The following is a 16,403-nucleotide window of genomic DNA, read 5'->3' as shown; positions in this document are numbered from 1 at the left end:
ATACATCATTACTTCTAAACTTTTGCTAATACTGTTCCTACTAACTAGAAATCTTTCTTTTGTCCCTATCCAGATTCTACTCACCTGTAAAGACCCAGATAAAGTCCCCCTACTTCCATGAAGTCTTCCCATTTTCTGCACTCCCCCTTCTATGACTACTATACAGTTTAGATCTTTACGCCCTCTCAAATGAGGTTGCGAGTCTTATCTCAATTAGACTGTGGGGTTCTGTGAGCAGAGACTATGTCCTCCTTGTTCTTTATTCCCTAGCACAAAGCTGAGAAGGATTTGTAGTAGTGAGACCTGGATATGTGGTTCCTGGTTCTGACAGCTCTGTGACGTGGGGGCAAATGATTCTTGAATTGCAGTCTAAGAGGGCTATTGAGAAGAAGGACTTTTATAATAACATAAAGACCTACTGACCTGCTAATCAAATGAGTCTGGGAATGGGGGAGCTGGAAGGAAGTATCCTACAGGCTAACACAACAGCAGAGTCCAAAACTACCACAACCCTAGCTGCAAACCAATCTGAACAGTTGGGATGACAACCAATGCCTCCCATCAACTTGGTCAGGAAGATCAAAGCTTATCTCCAAAACGTGCATCTGACACCTGGCCTTTGCTACCATGCTCTGGCTGTCAAGGCTCAGTGAGTGTCTGGCTGGGCATTAACTGTAGTGGTTCACCTCCTTTCTTGATCCAATATAACTATCACCCCACTTTCTGTAAGGAAGCCTAAGATGAATTAAATTCCATGTAAACTAACTCTAGTCCAAAAGAGCTAGATTTAAAAGAAATTAGCGAGAGAGCATAATAAAAGATATTGAGTGATTCCGATTGATTTACTTACTTGAGTATCTTGAACACCTACTTCCAGTCTTTTGACTAAGTCCATGGCAAAGATCATGGTGCTCTCTCTCCAGGATCTCACATTCTTGGTGAAGAGATAGGAAATATTTACTATAAAGACAATTATTTTCACATAGTACTTTTACTGTAGCAAAAAGAAAATATGGATCCTGTTGGATAAATTATGGCACATGAAACTAATGGAATATTAATGCGCCATAGTAAATAACCAACATGAACACTGAGAAACTTGGGAAGACTTGAATGAATGGATATTAAAGTAAACAGAATTAAGAGCCATTTAAACAATAACCACAATAAAGGGAAACAACTCTGCAATACAACAGATCTCTAACCAATGAAATGATTATTAAGCCTGACTTGATGGTGAAACACATCTTTCCCCTCAGTAGAAAGGTGTAATAGGGAATCAGATTTATCATTAGCTATGGTTCTATTTTTTGAAGGGAAGGTAGGTAAATCATAGGAAAATGCCAATAACTTTTTAAGATTTATATGAACTAAGGTGATAGAACTAGGGAAACCATATGCACAGTTACATTAATATAAAGAGGGAGAAAAAAAACACACTACAAGGCAACTGAACTAAAATGTAATGACCAGATGATTCAGAGAAGATAACAAAACATTCACTCCTCTCAGCAGGTAGGAGAGTCCAAGTTGATCGGCTATGCTCAGATACTTTTCCTTGTAAGGAGTTTTGGGAAAAAAGAAATAAGGAATTGACATGTAAAAAAAACGCTAGTAAAATCTAAATAGAAACTAAAATTATGTGTGATGGAGCCAAATGTGCAAGGTATAAAAGTTTTGTTCAGGGATTATTGTAGGGTGGATCAGGAAGGCTTCAGGGAGGAAGAGAGAATGTGAGCTATAACCTGAAAGTTGAATAGGATTTGAATAGACTACAGGGATATAAGTTTGGACCCTCAGACAGTTTTCTTAGCCTAACAGTCACACATGAATACCACTATGTATGTAACCCTCTTTCTCTCACTCTAGCCTTCCTCCTTTTCTAACCTGTCTGCTCATGGCAGGTGCAGCAAGCAGCTTCAATGCAGGAGAAGCAAAATTCCCAGTGATCTCCTGCCTGACTGCCTGTCTGCCCCCCCACCCCCCACCCCTTGGCCTGCCACAGTGCTTAGCTTGCAAATCTATTGCCATGTCACTGAAAGCACCCAAGATTTGATTTGCGCATTCCATGGAAAGAGTTAATTCCAAGTGAGTTCAGGCGCAGAGCTGCTGGTTTATAAATACCCATATCTTGCCTTTGTTTCGGATTTCAGCAAAGAGCAAAACATCTGCCAGTCTAAAATTAAACATCTGCGCCTTCATGGGGAAGGAAATGGGGGCCTGCAGTTTTATGTGCAAAGAGGTCTAGCCCCAGGGTCAGGGATATGGGCATCTGATGTTGGCCCCGGGGTTTACTATGAAGATGAGAAGAGTAATCTTCTCTGTGAACTAACACTTGGCAGGGGACTCTGGTTAGACTGAGGGTGTAGATCAGTAAACCTGGAAGCCATCTGAGAAGCGCTCTGGGATTTGAGAGTGGACTTGGAGATGGTCCCTCTCCAGCCCACCTGGAACATTCTTAATCTTATTCTCAACTATCTGCAAAAGCCTGGAAAATCCCCATTCCTTCTCAAGTAAGTGACAGCTGCCTGATGAACTCCCTTGTTCCTGATTTGGTAACCAGGGTTAGAGGGTTCGCAAGTAGCTAGATTGAAATGAGTATCCACCACAAGCCTATTCCTGGGGCAGGTTAAGCTAAAGGAATACAGGAAAAGACCTGGTCCCCTGCATAGGCCATCATCTCACTGCAGTGGCACCTGACCCTGGCTGGTCTCAGGGGGAAAAATCTTTTAGGCTGATTTTCACCACAGGTACTATGGATTTAAATGCAGCTGCCTTTTAAATGGGACACAAGTTAGGAAACATGCAGCTGCACATTCTCCTGGTTCAGGGGACAACGGGCTGGAGACAGGCCTCTCACAACTCCAGTTCTGCTTCCTGGACTCACCCTTGTAAGTCTTCCTAAAATTTATGTCACCTGCAGGTTTCAAAGGGAGTAATGTATTGAGGGCCTTTTTACTTCGGAGCCCCCACCCACCCACCCACAGTCATTTAAATTCTTCTCCTTCCCTACATTTCTTCCATAATTTCCAAACTTGACATGTTCCCATTCTCAACTCAACGAACATTTATTAAAGGCTTACTAGGCACAAGGCATCGTGCACCATCAACGTTGGTGACAAAAATCCCTTGCCCATTCTCCATGTGATGTGTAATATTCCTTCCACAAGATTCACAGAATCAGAAGGATACAAACATTGAGATCATCCTGGGGCCACTTACAGAGAGAGAAAATTCAAGTCACAGAAAGAAGAGTGGCTAAGGAAAGAACATGGGAATCAGAGTCAGGGGGCCTAGGTTCAAATCCTACATAGTTTTGCTACTTTCTATCTGTGTGATCTTGAACCAAATTAAACAGTTTGATTTTATTTCTTAATACTCTAAAACTCAACATAATACTTAAAATACTTGTTTGACTTGAAATGTTATTAATCTCTCTAGTTTCTCATTTGTAAAATAAGAGGACTAGACTAAATACATAGCTCTATGTGGCTGCATATTTAGGATCACAGAATTTATAGCAAAGGGTCCTTAACACTTTTTTGTACCCTGGACCTCTTTCCCAACCTAGCGAAGTCTAGAGACTTCTCTGAATGTTTTTAAATGCATTTTATCTATCTGAATACAAAGAAAATTATATTGAAATACAATTATCAAAATACTTGACTATGGCACCTTAGAATCACTTATCTAGTCCAAACTTGAATTTTATAGATTAAAAAAGAAAATTTTAAGTTCACAGAGATGTCAAGGCCAAGGCCCTATATATTACTACAGGGCAGGGCCTAGTGTTCCAACTCCAAATCTAGAGTTTCCTCATCAGACATTCACATCTGTGCTCTTCCTGCTCGGGCATCTTTGCCTCTAAAAGAATACCATACATGTACATGAGGAAGTTAATTGACAGGAATTTGCCCTCTAAGTTTCAGGGGTGGGGGAAAACATTTTAAACAGGAGTTAAGGAAGAAGAGATGAGGAAGGAACTTGAGATAGTTGTGTAAAAAACTTAGCACATTTACAGCTGTATTATCCACAAAGTGAACTCAAAACTGGCAATTCCAACTAACTAGGCTCACTGAGCAAAGTAGTGTAGAAGCAGAGAGCCCCTTGTATTTCTTCACGGCAGCTCAAAACTACCCATTGTGGTAGGCTCATTCTTAAATATGAAAATATGTGTAGAATCATAAACTGATTAAGGCTCTAAAGGGATACTAAGGAAAATCTAATCTAGTCACTTCATTTTGCATAGGAAGAAACTGAGGCCCAGAGGGTTAAGTGAATAGCCCAATGACTCACAGGGGCTCTTTTATATGCAAAGGCTGTCTATGAGAATAAAAGAAGCTTGTGGATTCTACTGGCTCAAAGGAGAGAGAAAACTTGCCTTCCAGAAAATATCCTCTCCCTACAAGCAACCACCCATCCCCCATGCAAGGGCTCAGGTCCACTTAGCAGGGTGCTTGCTATTCCTAACTGGTGAGGTGGCAGATAAAAACACAACAAATTCCAAAGGATCCTTTTGTGCCAAAGCCCATCCTAGAGTTCCAAAGGAGGCTTTTGTATCTCATTCCCCATAGCCAAGGGGTCAAGAGAAGAAATTAGGCTGAAAATAGAGACTTCTCCTGTTAACTCTTGAGAGAAGCCAATGAATGAATGCTGCCTCCCCTTCCCCCCAGAGAAGCAGCTAAAGTGGGGGTCGGGACAAAATTCCCAACATTCTGTTCTAAGGGCATACTTAAAACATGAACCTCAAAGCTTCTCTAGAAAGATAGCATGTAATATATTGTAAAGTGTACTAGGGTTAGAATCAGACAGGCCAAGTTTGACTCTTACTTCCAAGGCTTATTAAACTGGATGATCACAAGCAGGTCATTTAATCTGTGTGTCAGGTACCTTGCCTGGGAAGACTGGGTAACTTCTGTTTTACTTACTTTCCTTACAGATTTTTGTGAGGCTCAAATTAGATCATGTCTGTAAAGTGCAAGCTTGGAAGTACGATATAAATGCCAACTGATTTTATTATTAAGCTGACTGCTCTCTTTGTGGTAGCCAAAAATTAGAAACTAAGTGGGTGTCCTATTGGAGAATGGCTAACAGGGGAATATTTTAACCATGATGAAACAGTTTCAGAAAGAGAAAACTGAGAAGAGATCTATGAACGGATGCAGACCTAGAAAAATAATGTACACAATAACAACACTTTGGATTTTAGAATTCCAATTTAGATTTAGACTTTAGAATTCCAACAATTTAGATTTAGATTTTAGAACACCAATCAATGATAAACACCACTGAGTCCAAAACAATAAAGAAGAAACATACCACTTACCTCCTGACAAAGAGACTATGAACTTAAAACGTAGAAAAAGACATATGGTTTTCAGATACATCAAAATATGGGAATTTCTTTTGCCTTGTATGACTATTAAGGACTCTATTTTGTTTGTTTGTTCAACATGAAGGGTAGTGGAAAAGAAAGTTAAATCATTATTTTTTTTGAGTGACTATTTGATTGTATTCCCAGTGTGTTACAAAGCACTGTACAAACCACTAAGATGAAAACCTTTATTCCATTACATCCTCAGAAAACTCTTTCCTGACTTATCATCAGTGGCTTCTAGAAAGGCACTTCTGGGAGGTCAGACTAGTCTTCCCAAAAGAGACAGCAATGTCAACAGCACTATTTCAAACAACCTAGATTCTAACCAAGAAAAACATACATACACCACATTTCCTTGACCCAATTATGGTTGGTGAACCACTTTAAAACACAATCACAGCCTTAGAGGAATGGCATCATGCTATAGCTAGAAACAGTGGTGTGAAGAATGTGATAGAGAGAGTTGAATTTAAATTGAGGGGATTCGAGTAAGAGTATGAATAATAACTAGTTCAGTGAAACATCCCCATGGACTATAATGATTAATATCTTTATGACAATTCATACTTTACAGAGTGAATTCACATCTACCTCACTGCATTCTTCTAAAACTCCCCTCAGAGATAGGTCAGAATATTCTCCCCATCCTATAGATAAGGAAACTGAGGTACAAAGAGAATAAACAGTATAGACTATGATGATAAAATATGACATAGGGACCAAGACTGGACTTCTAGCCTTGGCTCTGGCATTATGAAATGCCAAATGCTCATATTTCTTTAACGTTATAAGATTCACCATTGCCCTTTCCTCGCATTAACCCTAAGAGACCAGGAATCAAAGTCTGATTCTCCCTCTCCTTTTAAAGATAAGTAGTTTGATCACAAACTGACTAGCTCAAGATCATACACAATGCCTTCTAAGCTTTTAAGTCACCATTCGAATATAGATCTCCCACATTCAAGTTCGGTGTTCTTCCTACCACACGTCTGCCTCTATGTGACCTTGAATGAGTTGCTTTACATGTATGGGCCTCAGCTTCCTCATTTTATTACTGCTCACAATATATAGAGACGAACATCAAACATCCCTAAGTATGCCTAAGAAGACAGAACATGCTAGTGGCTGAGTGGAGGGTAGAATTCAGTTCTCAATTTCTAGCTTGGGTTTGTTTTTTGTTTTCAAATTCAGCAAATACCTGAATCAGGAGTTCGATCTTCATACAAGGAGAACTAGGCATACCAATTTCATTAAAACTAGATGTCTGGGCAGTAAGCCATTTGATTTCAGCCTGCTGCAGAAGAGATTTTGCAGTTATGGGCTAGTTGTCACCCCCTCACCCACCCAGGTTCAAAGCTCATTGCCAACTCATGCTACTGGATGCCAACCCCTGCCTGACACCACTATACCACCATAATGGTCTCCCCACTATTATAAGATTGCATTTTTCTGACAGAACTACCCCTCCTCTGAGACTGGCACAGCCTTCCCCCACCCCAAAGTTGTGTGACATGAGCTTCCTCTGTTAAAATGGTAGGCAGAGAAAACTGCACCGATGGACAGATTTCTCTTCTCCCGCAGGCCAAATCGCCTTGTTGTCAGAAGGGATTTGCACGCGCAAGCACGCATACATAAATGCACACACAGAGTTTGTTTTCAGGAGGAGCAGAGTGAGAAATTCTCTGAATTATTGAGGCCAAATTACAAACAATACCGTTTGCTGACCCAAATCTCCAGTTAAATCCAACATGCTGCCCCTATACTTAAAACACAGGGCACCCTCCAAAAGGAATTTTACATCCATAGAACCAGCTCTCTGTGCACACACCCCTGGGGAGTTGCTGGCTTGCTTGAGGAATTTTTTGCAGCACAGGAAGCAAATGCTAACTAAACCCCTCTTGGTTGTACCCCTGGCCAATGGGCCTTTGAGATGAACAGCATTTGCTGAAAGTCTCCTTCTATTAGAACTATATTGTTTCAAGGAAAATATTGGTGCTCCAACCACTTTAAATTTCAAATGAAAACAGAAAGACCTTTGGAGGCAAGTGACCAGGGTTTACACCTAAGGAGTGCCTAAATCAGACCAATATTGTCATGGTATTCTGAATATATGTATACACACAGTCTTCCCCGCTTACCTGCCCACCATTACTAGATTCAGAACAAGAAAAAATCACAACTATTCTCTTGGAAAATAATGCAGTACAATATTATGTTGCAAGAAGAAAAATCAGAAAATAAACTGGAGCAAAAGGAAACTGGTTACTGAAACTTGTTGCTAACTAGATCAGTCATAGGAGCTGGCAAGGAGATTTAAGGAAGAGGGGCAGACCAGGAAGAATGACAAACATCTCTCGGATGTTTGCCCTGCTCCCTATCCCTCCCCAATCATCATTATCAGGTCAAGGCAACACAGTAAGACTATAGACAGAGGCAAGTTCTCCCCTATCCAATCTGATCATTGTGAAAACTCAAGAGAATGCAAACTGCTGAGTGTACCATCTCTAGGCCCTGCATACCAATTAGGAACCTCCCAATTGCTTGTTGGGGCTAAATAAGCCTTTTTTCTTATCCTGGGGACTGAACCTTACCCAAAAAAACAAAACAAAAAAAACCACTTCTGCCATCTACCCCTCTCTGTTGAAAGGGATACAGCACAGCAAACCCATCAAGCTAGGGATATTTTGTGAGCAATTTTCACACTGGCTTTCCCCCTGGCAGAGGAGGAACATAAATGAGTTACAAGTCTAGGGAACAGGGAAAGGCAGATAATAAGATATCAGGGAAAACTCCTGGCCCTCCAAGATCAGATGTCAACCCACATTATGCCATCAAATCTAAACAAGCTTGGTCTCTGCAGCCATGACCCCAGCAACTACCTTCTTTAGACTAGTCACCGTGGTGGATGCCCTCAGTGCCCAGCATCCTTCCTGAACCTACAAGTCACTTGGACAAAAGAACATCAGGGGTACAAAGACAACAAGAGACTGTCCCATCTCCAAGTGGAGCAATCTTATCCCCATTTGGCCTCTTGCAAATCGAATGGAAAAGTGATATGAATGCAGCATGGGGAACATGGGAAAGGGCACTGTGTGATTTCCTGCTAAATCTTACCTGTCTCCACTAGATAGGTAGCTACAGAAAGAGAGAGAATTAAGGAAGTTTAAAAACAACAACAAAAACCAAGCTCTAGGACCTCAGTTCCGACTTTAAGAAGGAGCTTTAAATCACTCTATAACCTTCAGTGAGCTAGGAAAACTTTTGGCGTCTTATCCTCCCTACCTGAAAACAGGAAGTCTAAACCATGTCATGGATTAGCTCATGGTCTATCCCCCAAGGCATGGGGAGGCTCAAATGCACAAACCCCCATGAACACTTCTAATAAAGCATAAAGCACCAGGAAAACATAACTGATTTGTCATTTTACTCTATGACATTACCTGAATAGTTGCCTGTGGACTTGATATACATCTGGCCGTACTGCTCCTCTACCATTGTGTCATAGGCCTCGTCGTCCTCCTCATCCTCTTCATTGTGGTAGGAGGTGGGGCTGTCAGTGGTGGGGAGGCTGCTGGCCCCGGGGCTGGTCCTCTCACCCTGGGAGTACTGTACCTGCTGGATGTTGGGGATGAGAGTGGCCAGGCTGGGCATCCCATAGTACGATACTCGAGACAGCTTCAGAGGTGCCGCCCCGCCCACTGCCGCCCCGCCGCCCCCCGATCCATCCCGGGCCCCAGCTTCCAGGGGCCGCTTGGCGGCCAGGCCTGGGCCCGCTGCTGGCTGGAGCTCCAGGTTCTCATGCTTCACGCGGGTGAGAAGCGGGATGGGCACAGAAGGGGACATGACATAGGGTGCAGGGCCTGGCTGTAGCTGGTTGCAGGGGCTCTGGGGCTCCGAACTGGTGTCCTCGATCATGGCGGTCTGCGAGTCACAGTGGGGCGAGCTCACCTTGAACATCAAGTCTGTGCCCCGCTCCACTATGTGCTGGATCTGCAGGAAGCCGGCCGTGTACATCACCACGAGCTGCTCGCTGGCCGCCATCCTGAGCTTCCCCGTGTAGCAGAAGGAGAGGATCTGCTGGAAGCAGGCAGGGGGCACTGTCCCGGGCAGTTCAAAGGCGCTCTTGCTGTTGCCACTGAATAAGTCCCGGAAGTAGAGGCTGCTGGCCGCCAGGACAGCACGGTGAGCCTTGAAGGCTTGCCCTTTGACAACTATGGAGACATCACAGTAGAGCCCCAGTAGACGCTGTTCGTTCAGGCAACCCAGGACAGTGTTCCCAAAATTGGGGATCTCTATGTGCAACATCTGGGACATGACTGGGCAAGGAGCCAGGACACCTTAGACATTCAACACAGCTGGTTCCAAAGAAGGGCACATCTGTAAAGAAGGACAGGGGAGGTTCAGGATGGTGGGGAGAGATGAAGAGGAGACAAGTTTGCATCAGTTTCTTTTATGGGGAAATGAAAATCTGTGAAAATAGCATGAAAATTCAGTTCAAGACACTTCTGGAGTGGTGGAAGGAACATAAGTTGACTAAATGGATGTTCTGCTTTAAAGAGGAGAGAAGGGGAAGGCATTTTCTCTAAGCTCACATTCCCCCTATAACCAGCTTCCCTGCTTCCATAGTCCTTTCCTCACCATAGAGCTTTCCAGAGGTTCTTAGGCAGCAACTTTGTTTTTTACGCTGAAACTCAGCTTTGGAAGCAAGACCAAGAAAACCAAGAGTAGGGGGAGGAAAAAAAAAAAAGACCTAAATCCCAAATATGCACTTGGTCCCTGAATTCTTCCTCCTCTAAACCATCTCCAAGCACTCAATGCTAATATGTTTTTCAAAAGGGAGAGAAACAAAAAAAGGATCCCAGAAGCAAAGGAATGGAGCTTTTGAAGGGAGAATTAAACACCTCCTCTTGCCACCTTTCCCTCCCCACCTCCCCCACCAGACACCTAAGGCAGACAAGAGACTGCAGATCAGCAATTTGATGTGGCCCAGACAAGAACCCTTTGGTTTCAGAGAGGGCCCAGGGAATGTTGCCAACACTGATGGTATTCTTTTCTACTGCAACATTTCTGGAAGTTAGCACCCATCCAGAACAGCAAGACAATCCTCACCTACCCATGGGCAGGAGGCATGTATGTACCCATCTGAGAGAGGAGAGGCAATGAAGGAGGAGGGAGGGACAGATACAGACACAGAGAAACATTCACTAGTGTAGTGCAGTCTATCAAGGCAAGGTTTTAAGTTTCGATTTTTTTTTCTTTAAAAACATCCAGGCCCTTTTACTCCAGCAGGAAAAGACCTGCTAGTCTATTTGTCCCCCTTGTTCTTTCTAGACTTTCAGGGAAAGAAAAAAGAGGTATAAGAGAAGGTTAAGAGACTGCAGGAAAAACTCCATCCTTTGGAAGGAATAGTTAACTCCCTGGTGACAACCTCCACCCGTCCCCCTGCCCTCTGCCTCCTAAAACACTCCAAGATCCAGTGGTTTTTTAAAACTTTATCTTCTAATCAGCTATTTTAAGGGACTGAGTATGATGGGCACTCCAGTTCATTGGTCCCCCAACCCCAATAAAGCAACCAAACAGTTAAGTCTCCAAACTCAAACTGGTTAGTCTGGGCTGTACCAGCAAATGAGTACAAACTAATTAGAAGATTATACAGAGCCACATACTGTCCAAACTTATATACCCCTGTCCCCCCAGTACCCTAGGTAGGGGAAATCCCAACCTGAGCTTGCCAGTAAGGGAAAGATACTGAAAATGGATGGTGGGGGGGTAGTGCTGGTGGAGAGAAGCTTTGAGAACTGGACCAGGACCAGACAGATCCTGGGTTGCTCCTGAAAATCCGGCAGAGGGACTCAAGGGATGTTTACCTGATGATAAATTCTTTAAAAAAAAAAGGGGGGGGGGGGGGGATTAGAAAAAAATAAACAAAAACAGCTGATTTAGAAAAGGCCAGAAGTCCTTCACAAAGGGTTGCTCTGTTCTGGAAAAAAAAAAATATATAAGTCCGGTTCTATCTGCAGAGATGGGGAACAGGAAGGAAGGAAAGAAGGAGTAAGGGAGAGAGACGAGCCGCCAGACAGGCAATCTCACTGTGCTGCTGCTAGGTCCAAGAAAAGGCAAGAATACTCTCTGGAGAAAGAACTTTACTGGCTCCCAGTCTCCTGGCTGGCAAACCTACCTTAGGATACCGCGGGACTGTAGGTTGTCACCGCCAAAGGCTGGCTAAGTGACTTGTGCCTCTACGGGAACTGCAGCAAACGGAGGAGAGCGTGCACTCGGGGCGGAGGGGCAGCAGGGGGAGGGAGGGGGGAAAAGTCTCCAGTCCTCCGTTTGTATCTACTGGAGCTGAGGCTATATTAGCCAGTCCAATCTCCCAGGCAGCGAACGGCATCTAAATGAACAGGCCGGATGCAGATGAACATTCAGGCTGCTCTGGGGAATGAATAGCCGTCTTTGATTAGGGACCCGGAGTAAATGCCAACTTCAAACTGAAGCTTTAAAAACAGCAAAATCTCAGAGCCAGAGGAATGCACGGCTCCGAGTGTTGGTACAAGACAGACTTGATGACTCACTGCAATGCAAACAAAGATGGCAGAAATACTGTACTGTACGCTGATGAAATGCTTAGTGGTGCCACGGCAACTGAGACAGGCTTTAAATTTATAGTGCAGTTTTGCATATGAATTACCCAGTAAACTGCCTCCCCTGCCATCTAGTACATCCAGAGTGTCAAAGCATTTAAACTATTCCAAACAGTCTGCAGGGTTGGCATCGCCCCTGCTTAACTCCTCCAGGGAGAGCAGGAAATGAGTCGGAGGAGAGCAAAAGGAGGCAGAGAGGCAGGAAGGGATGGAGTGGAGGGGGTTGGGGGGAGAAAAGGAAAGGGAGCAAGAAATAGAGAGCACCGGGACAAGCAGACAGGGAGGGAGAGACAGCATCTGGGACAGACAGATAAAAAGAAGGAAAAGCACAGCAAGACAGTGAGAAGAGAAAAGAAAAACAGGAGATATTTGTGCACCACCACCCCCTTTCAAAGACACCTTGAAAATACAAAAGCAACACTTGAGTCCCAAGTTAGCTGATGTCTGGTCAGTTGAGCTCTATATCTCCAATTCAAGTTTAGCATTTTATTGTGGATGCCCCTTTGTCAACAGGCAACTTTATGAAATGTGATGGAACAACAGACTTGGGCCAAAAGGTTTCTACCTGGCAAGGAAAAAAATGACAAGGCTCTCATCTCTTCCTCTCCCAAAGAACCCCTCACCACCTTTTCTTAACACACTAGAAAAACATTTTCAGCTGCAGGAACCACGATGACTACCCCATGGGAACGGCTCTCAGGCTGAGGCTCCATCTACTAAAAGCAAATCCATTTGCGTAAGTAATGAAATCCTAGTCACATTGTCTCCTCACTTCAGATTCAAAAAGTATTTAACATGTATTGAGCGAGTTTGGGCCTTTTTCTGGGAAAGAACCTGTCCCTCACTTGTCTGTTCTGCTCCTATGGAGCCCTGATTCTTTAGCTCCTCCTAGGGCTACAGATAAACATTCTCGACTTTTTTTTCTTCTCCCCAGTTTCTTTTGCCTGAGATGTCTCAAACCACAGTACCTGGATTCCAGAGCTACTCAAGAACCATGCATGCAGATAGATATCCTGGACCCCTGCCCAACCACTTCCTAGTTACGAGAAGCGTACGTGCACTGGGTATTTTCTTGTACAGTGGATCTCCACACATTAACTTCAGGACTGCAGATGCAATGGAAGAAAGGGAAGAAACTGCAGGGATGCCTGTGAGGAAGTGAAGAGTTCTAAACTAAGGCTTTTCCTATTCAAGTCCAACATACCAGTATCCCCTTGGCACTTGAACCAATGTTGTCCATAGTGGGTTGAGCTATCTCAATGCCCCTCTCACTCCCTCCCCTACTCCCCAAACAGGCAGCACCAACTGCCAATTTCTCAGTCAATTTGCATTCCCCTTTTCTCTCAGTATGCAACAAATGGTTTGGTCTCCAGAGAGTGAGAAGGCTTAGGTCCTAATGCTGCCTCTCCAGGTGACTTGCTATGTGACCTTGAGAAAGTCCTTCACTGCTTCAGGTATCAGTTTCATCCTCCAACTAGATAAGGGGTGGGGGGTTTGTTGGTATCAAATGGGGATAAAATATTATTAATCTTCATTCTCTAACAGGATTGTTGCAGTTAAAGTAAAAATTATTTTAAAAGATATGAAATCTCTTTGAAGATCTGTAACAACTAACTGTAAAGGCTTAATGATTAGGTTACTACACCATAAAAACCAAATCCAGAACCCTAACATTGAAAATTGTGGGTTATCATGGAAGGGAGGAAAGAGAAGGCAAAGAAGGGGTGCTTTCATTGAGAGAAAGCCCCTGGAAAACACAACATGTGTCTGAGAAACCGATCGTGGGACAGGAACATCCTCATTGCTTTATCTTCTTCTCCTCCCCCATTCTGCCTAAGAAGTCCTTTCAGAGCAGTATGGGAGACTAAAGAATGAGCCAGCTGGTGCCTCCCTATTCACTAACAGGCTCTAGCTTCCGAAAACTAGATAAAAACAAGATGAATAGAGAGCTTGAAGAAATCCAGGTGTGTGGAAGGAACTCTGAGCAGGGAGCTGTCCAAGTGAAGGTACTTGGGAGAAAATATTATTCGTGGTCTTTCTTCACCACAAATATTAAGCTGATGACAACCATCAGGGGCGAGTATGGAGACAAGCAGTGTGATTGGGGGAATGAAAAAAAAAATGGCTGAGTTCAGCAGCATCAGAGAATGAATCCCTCCAATACATGGGAAGCATGGTCTTTCCCAATCCCTCTATCTGGAACACTGACAAAATTTCTGGGGTACACAGAATAGGAAGAGGAAAGAACACCCCTCATTGGTCCAGACAACATACCAGTTCCGTACCATATTAAACTTACAATGCTGACAACAGAGAAAAAGTGAAATCTCTTTGAAAAGTATGAAGATCTGTACAACTAACTATAAAGGCTTAATGATTAGGTTACTACCCCATAAAAACCAAACTCCAGAACCCTAACATTGAAAATTGTGGGTTGTCAAGGAAGGGAGGAAAGAGAAGGCAAAGAAGGGGTGCTTCATTGAGAGAAAGAAATTCAATGAAATTGAATCATCCTTCTTTCTTCCTGCCTCCAAGTGGTCTCTGAAAGGAAACTCAACTTTTCATTGCATGATAGGCTAAAGACCAGGTTGGCATCCAAGGCCCATGCTTACTACTTTTAATAAGCTCCCAACTTAGCGCTCCACCTTCCAGGTAAGTCTCCTTTGTTGTTACTCTTCACGGATCATATGTAGTCCTTCTCCCATCATAGATATGATTCATGGTATTCCCCTGTACAGCATGCCTATCCTTTCCCTCTCCACCTAACTACAATTAGATTCTTTAAAGGCCAATTTCAAAACTCCACAAGCCCCCATGGAGTCGTTCTTCGCTATATTAGCCCACACTATGGAATCTTTCCTTCTGAGAGCTCACAGACCTTGTTATGCTCTGATTAACTGCACGTGAGATCAAATAAAATCAAATGGTTAAGTCTTCTCTCCTAACTAGACAATGGATTCCTTGAAGGTAAGTATCAAATCTCTTACTTCTTTCTACCTGCCTCACAGTGCACCTTATCCAAGGCTGGGAACACAGTGTCACTGGAGGCTGTTGAGTTGGACAACAGAATCCATAGCTTCCCAGCATTCCCTTTGTTTTGATTCATTTCAAAGAAAATTATTTTTTCCCACAGAACTCGACAGCATTGCCCTCTGCCCAGCAACCAAAGCATTTCATATGAATAAATCCTCATTACTCTGAAGTAGTTGCAGATCATCACAATGTTTGAGAATGTCCTGCTCTAAATAGAAAAGATGAAAAAGTACAAGAAGTCAGTGTTGGAGGGATTGTGGAAAGATAGGCACACTAATTTATTCCTGGTGGAGCTATGGATGTTCTGACCATTCTAGAAAGCAATTTGGATGTAAAGAAAGTGACTAAAATGTCCATATCCTTTGAATCAGAGACTGCACTACCAGTCACATACTTCTAAGGAACTCAAAGATTAAAAAGAGGGGTTCCATAAACACCAAAATACTTAAAACAGCGTATTTGGGGGAAGAGGGGAGAGAAGGGGGCAACAAAGGACTGTGATGATCACTGACTGGAGAAAAGCTAAACAAATTGGAGTGGATAAATATATGGAATATTATGGTACTATAAAAAATAAGAAATATGACAAAAGCCAAAAAATATAAGAAAGACATGAGCAGCTTCAGGAATATACACGACTATGACAACGTAAATGAAAAGATCAACAAAACAACGGAAACTAAAGTCTTCAAAAGGATAACAACCAAGCTTGGCCAGAAAGAAGGGATGTGTGATGGAACTCATCTTCTTTCCTTGCAAAAGTAAGCCACTATGGGTGTGGAACACTGCATATGTCAAGATTTTTTTGATGTGGTCTATTTTAGCTGAACTAATTTGTTTTCTTTTATCTTCTTGTTACAAAGGATGGCTGTAGGGGGGAGGAGATACATTGGGAAATGGAAGTGACATAAACAAAAGATGCTATTCTGTTTTAAAGCAATGAACAACAATAACAAAAGACCTGCTATGGAGCAAATTTTGGATCTGAAAGGACTTCCTGAAGAATTCTGATAGGCTCCAAAGCACAAATCACATTCTTTACCAGACTCATATTCTCATTCATTTAGATGCTGCTTTTAGGGGTTCAGATTGCAATCTACCCACACCTGGTCATCTTCTGGGATGGGATTCCTATCTATGACCTCCAGCTAATACTCCACAGAGGGATGGTGCACCAGGCAAGGTTGTTCTTCTGGCTCTCCTGATATTTCCTAGATCCTCCTGTAGCATCTGCTGTCCACTGTAACTATAAGACCTCAACCTGCCTCTTTTTCTATTCACACATCTCTCGGAATCGTCACCCACAGATAAAATGAGGGTCAGTGTGACAGTGGGCAGAGAGCGCTGGCCTT

At 43.1% G+C, this 16,403-nt stretch overlaps 1 protein-coding gene across 10 annotated transcripts in view; it reads right to left on the bottom strand.

Moving 5' to 3' along the window:
* Positions 1 to 16,403, bottom strand: part of NACC2 (NACC family member 2) — a 128,493-nt gene that overhangs the window by 31,218 nt on the left and 80,872 nt on the right. For 4 of the 10 annotated variants that reach the window (XM_072632977.1, XM_072632978.1, XM_072632976.1 and 1 more), the window contains 2 exons: positions 8,818 to 9,754; positions 851 to 934 (listed from right to left, as the gene is read on the bottom strand). In XM_072632977.1, the coding sequence (XP_072489078.1) occupies positions 851 to 934; positions 8,818 to 9,691 (958 nt within the window). In that variant the 5' untranslated portion in view covers positions 9,692 to 9,754. Of the gene's footprint in view, positions 1 to 850; positions 935 to 8,817; positions 9,755 to 11,555; positions 11,954 to 16,403 lie in introns of those variants that run through there. The other 6 variants (XM_072632984.1, XM_072632979.1, XM_072632986.1 and 3 more) reach the window with 6 other exon arrangements.

This window comes from Notamacropus eugenii, chromosome 1, assembly GCF_028372415.1.
Source record: "Notamacropus eugenii isolate mMacEug1 chromosome 1, mMacEug1.pri_v2, whole genome shotgun sequence".
Lineage (NCBI taxonomy): Eukaryota > Metazoa > Chordata > Mammalia > Diprotodontia > Macropodidae > Notamacropus > Notamacropus eugenii.
The sequence above is the reverse complement of the archived record's forward strand: the minus strand, read 5'-3'. Positions and strand labels throughout refer to the sequence as shown.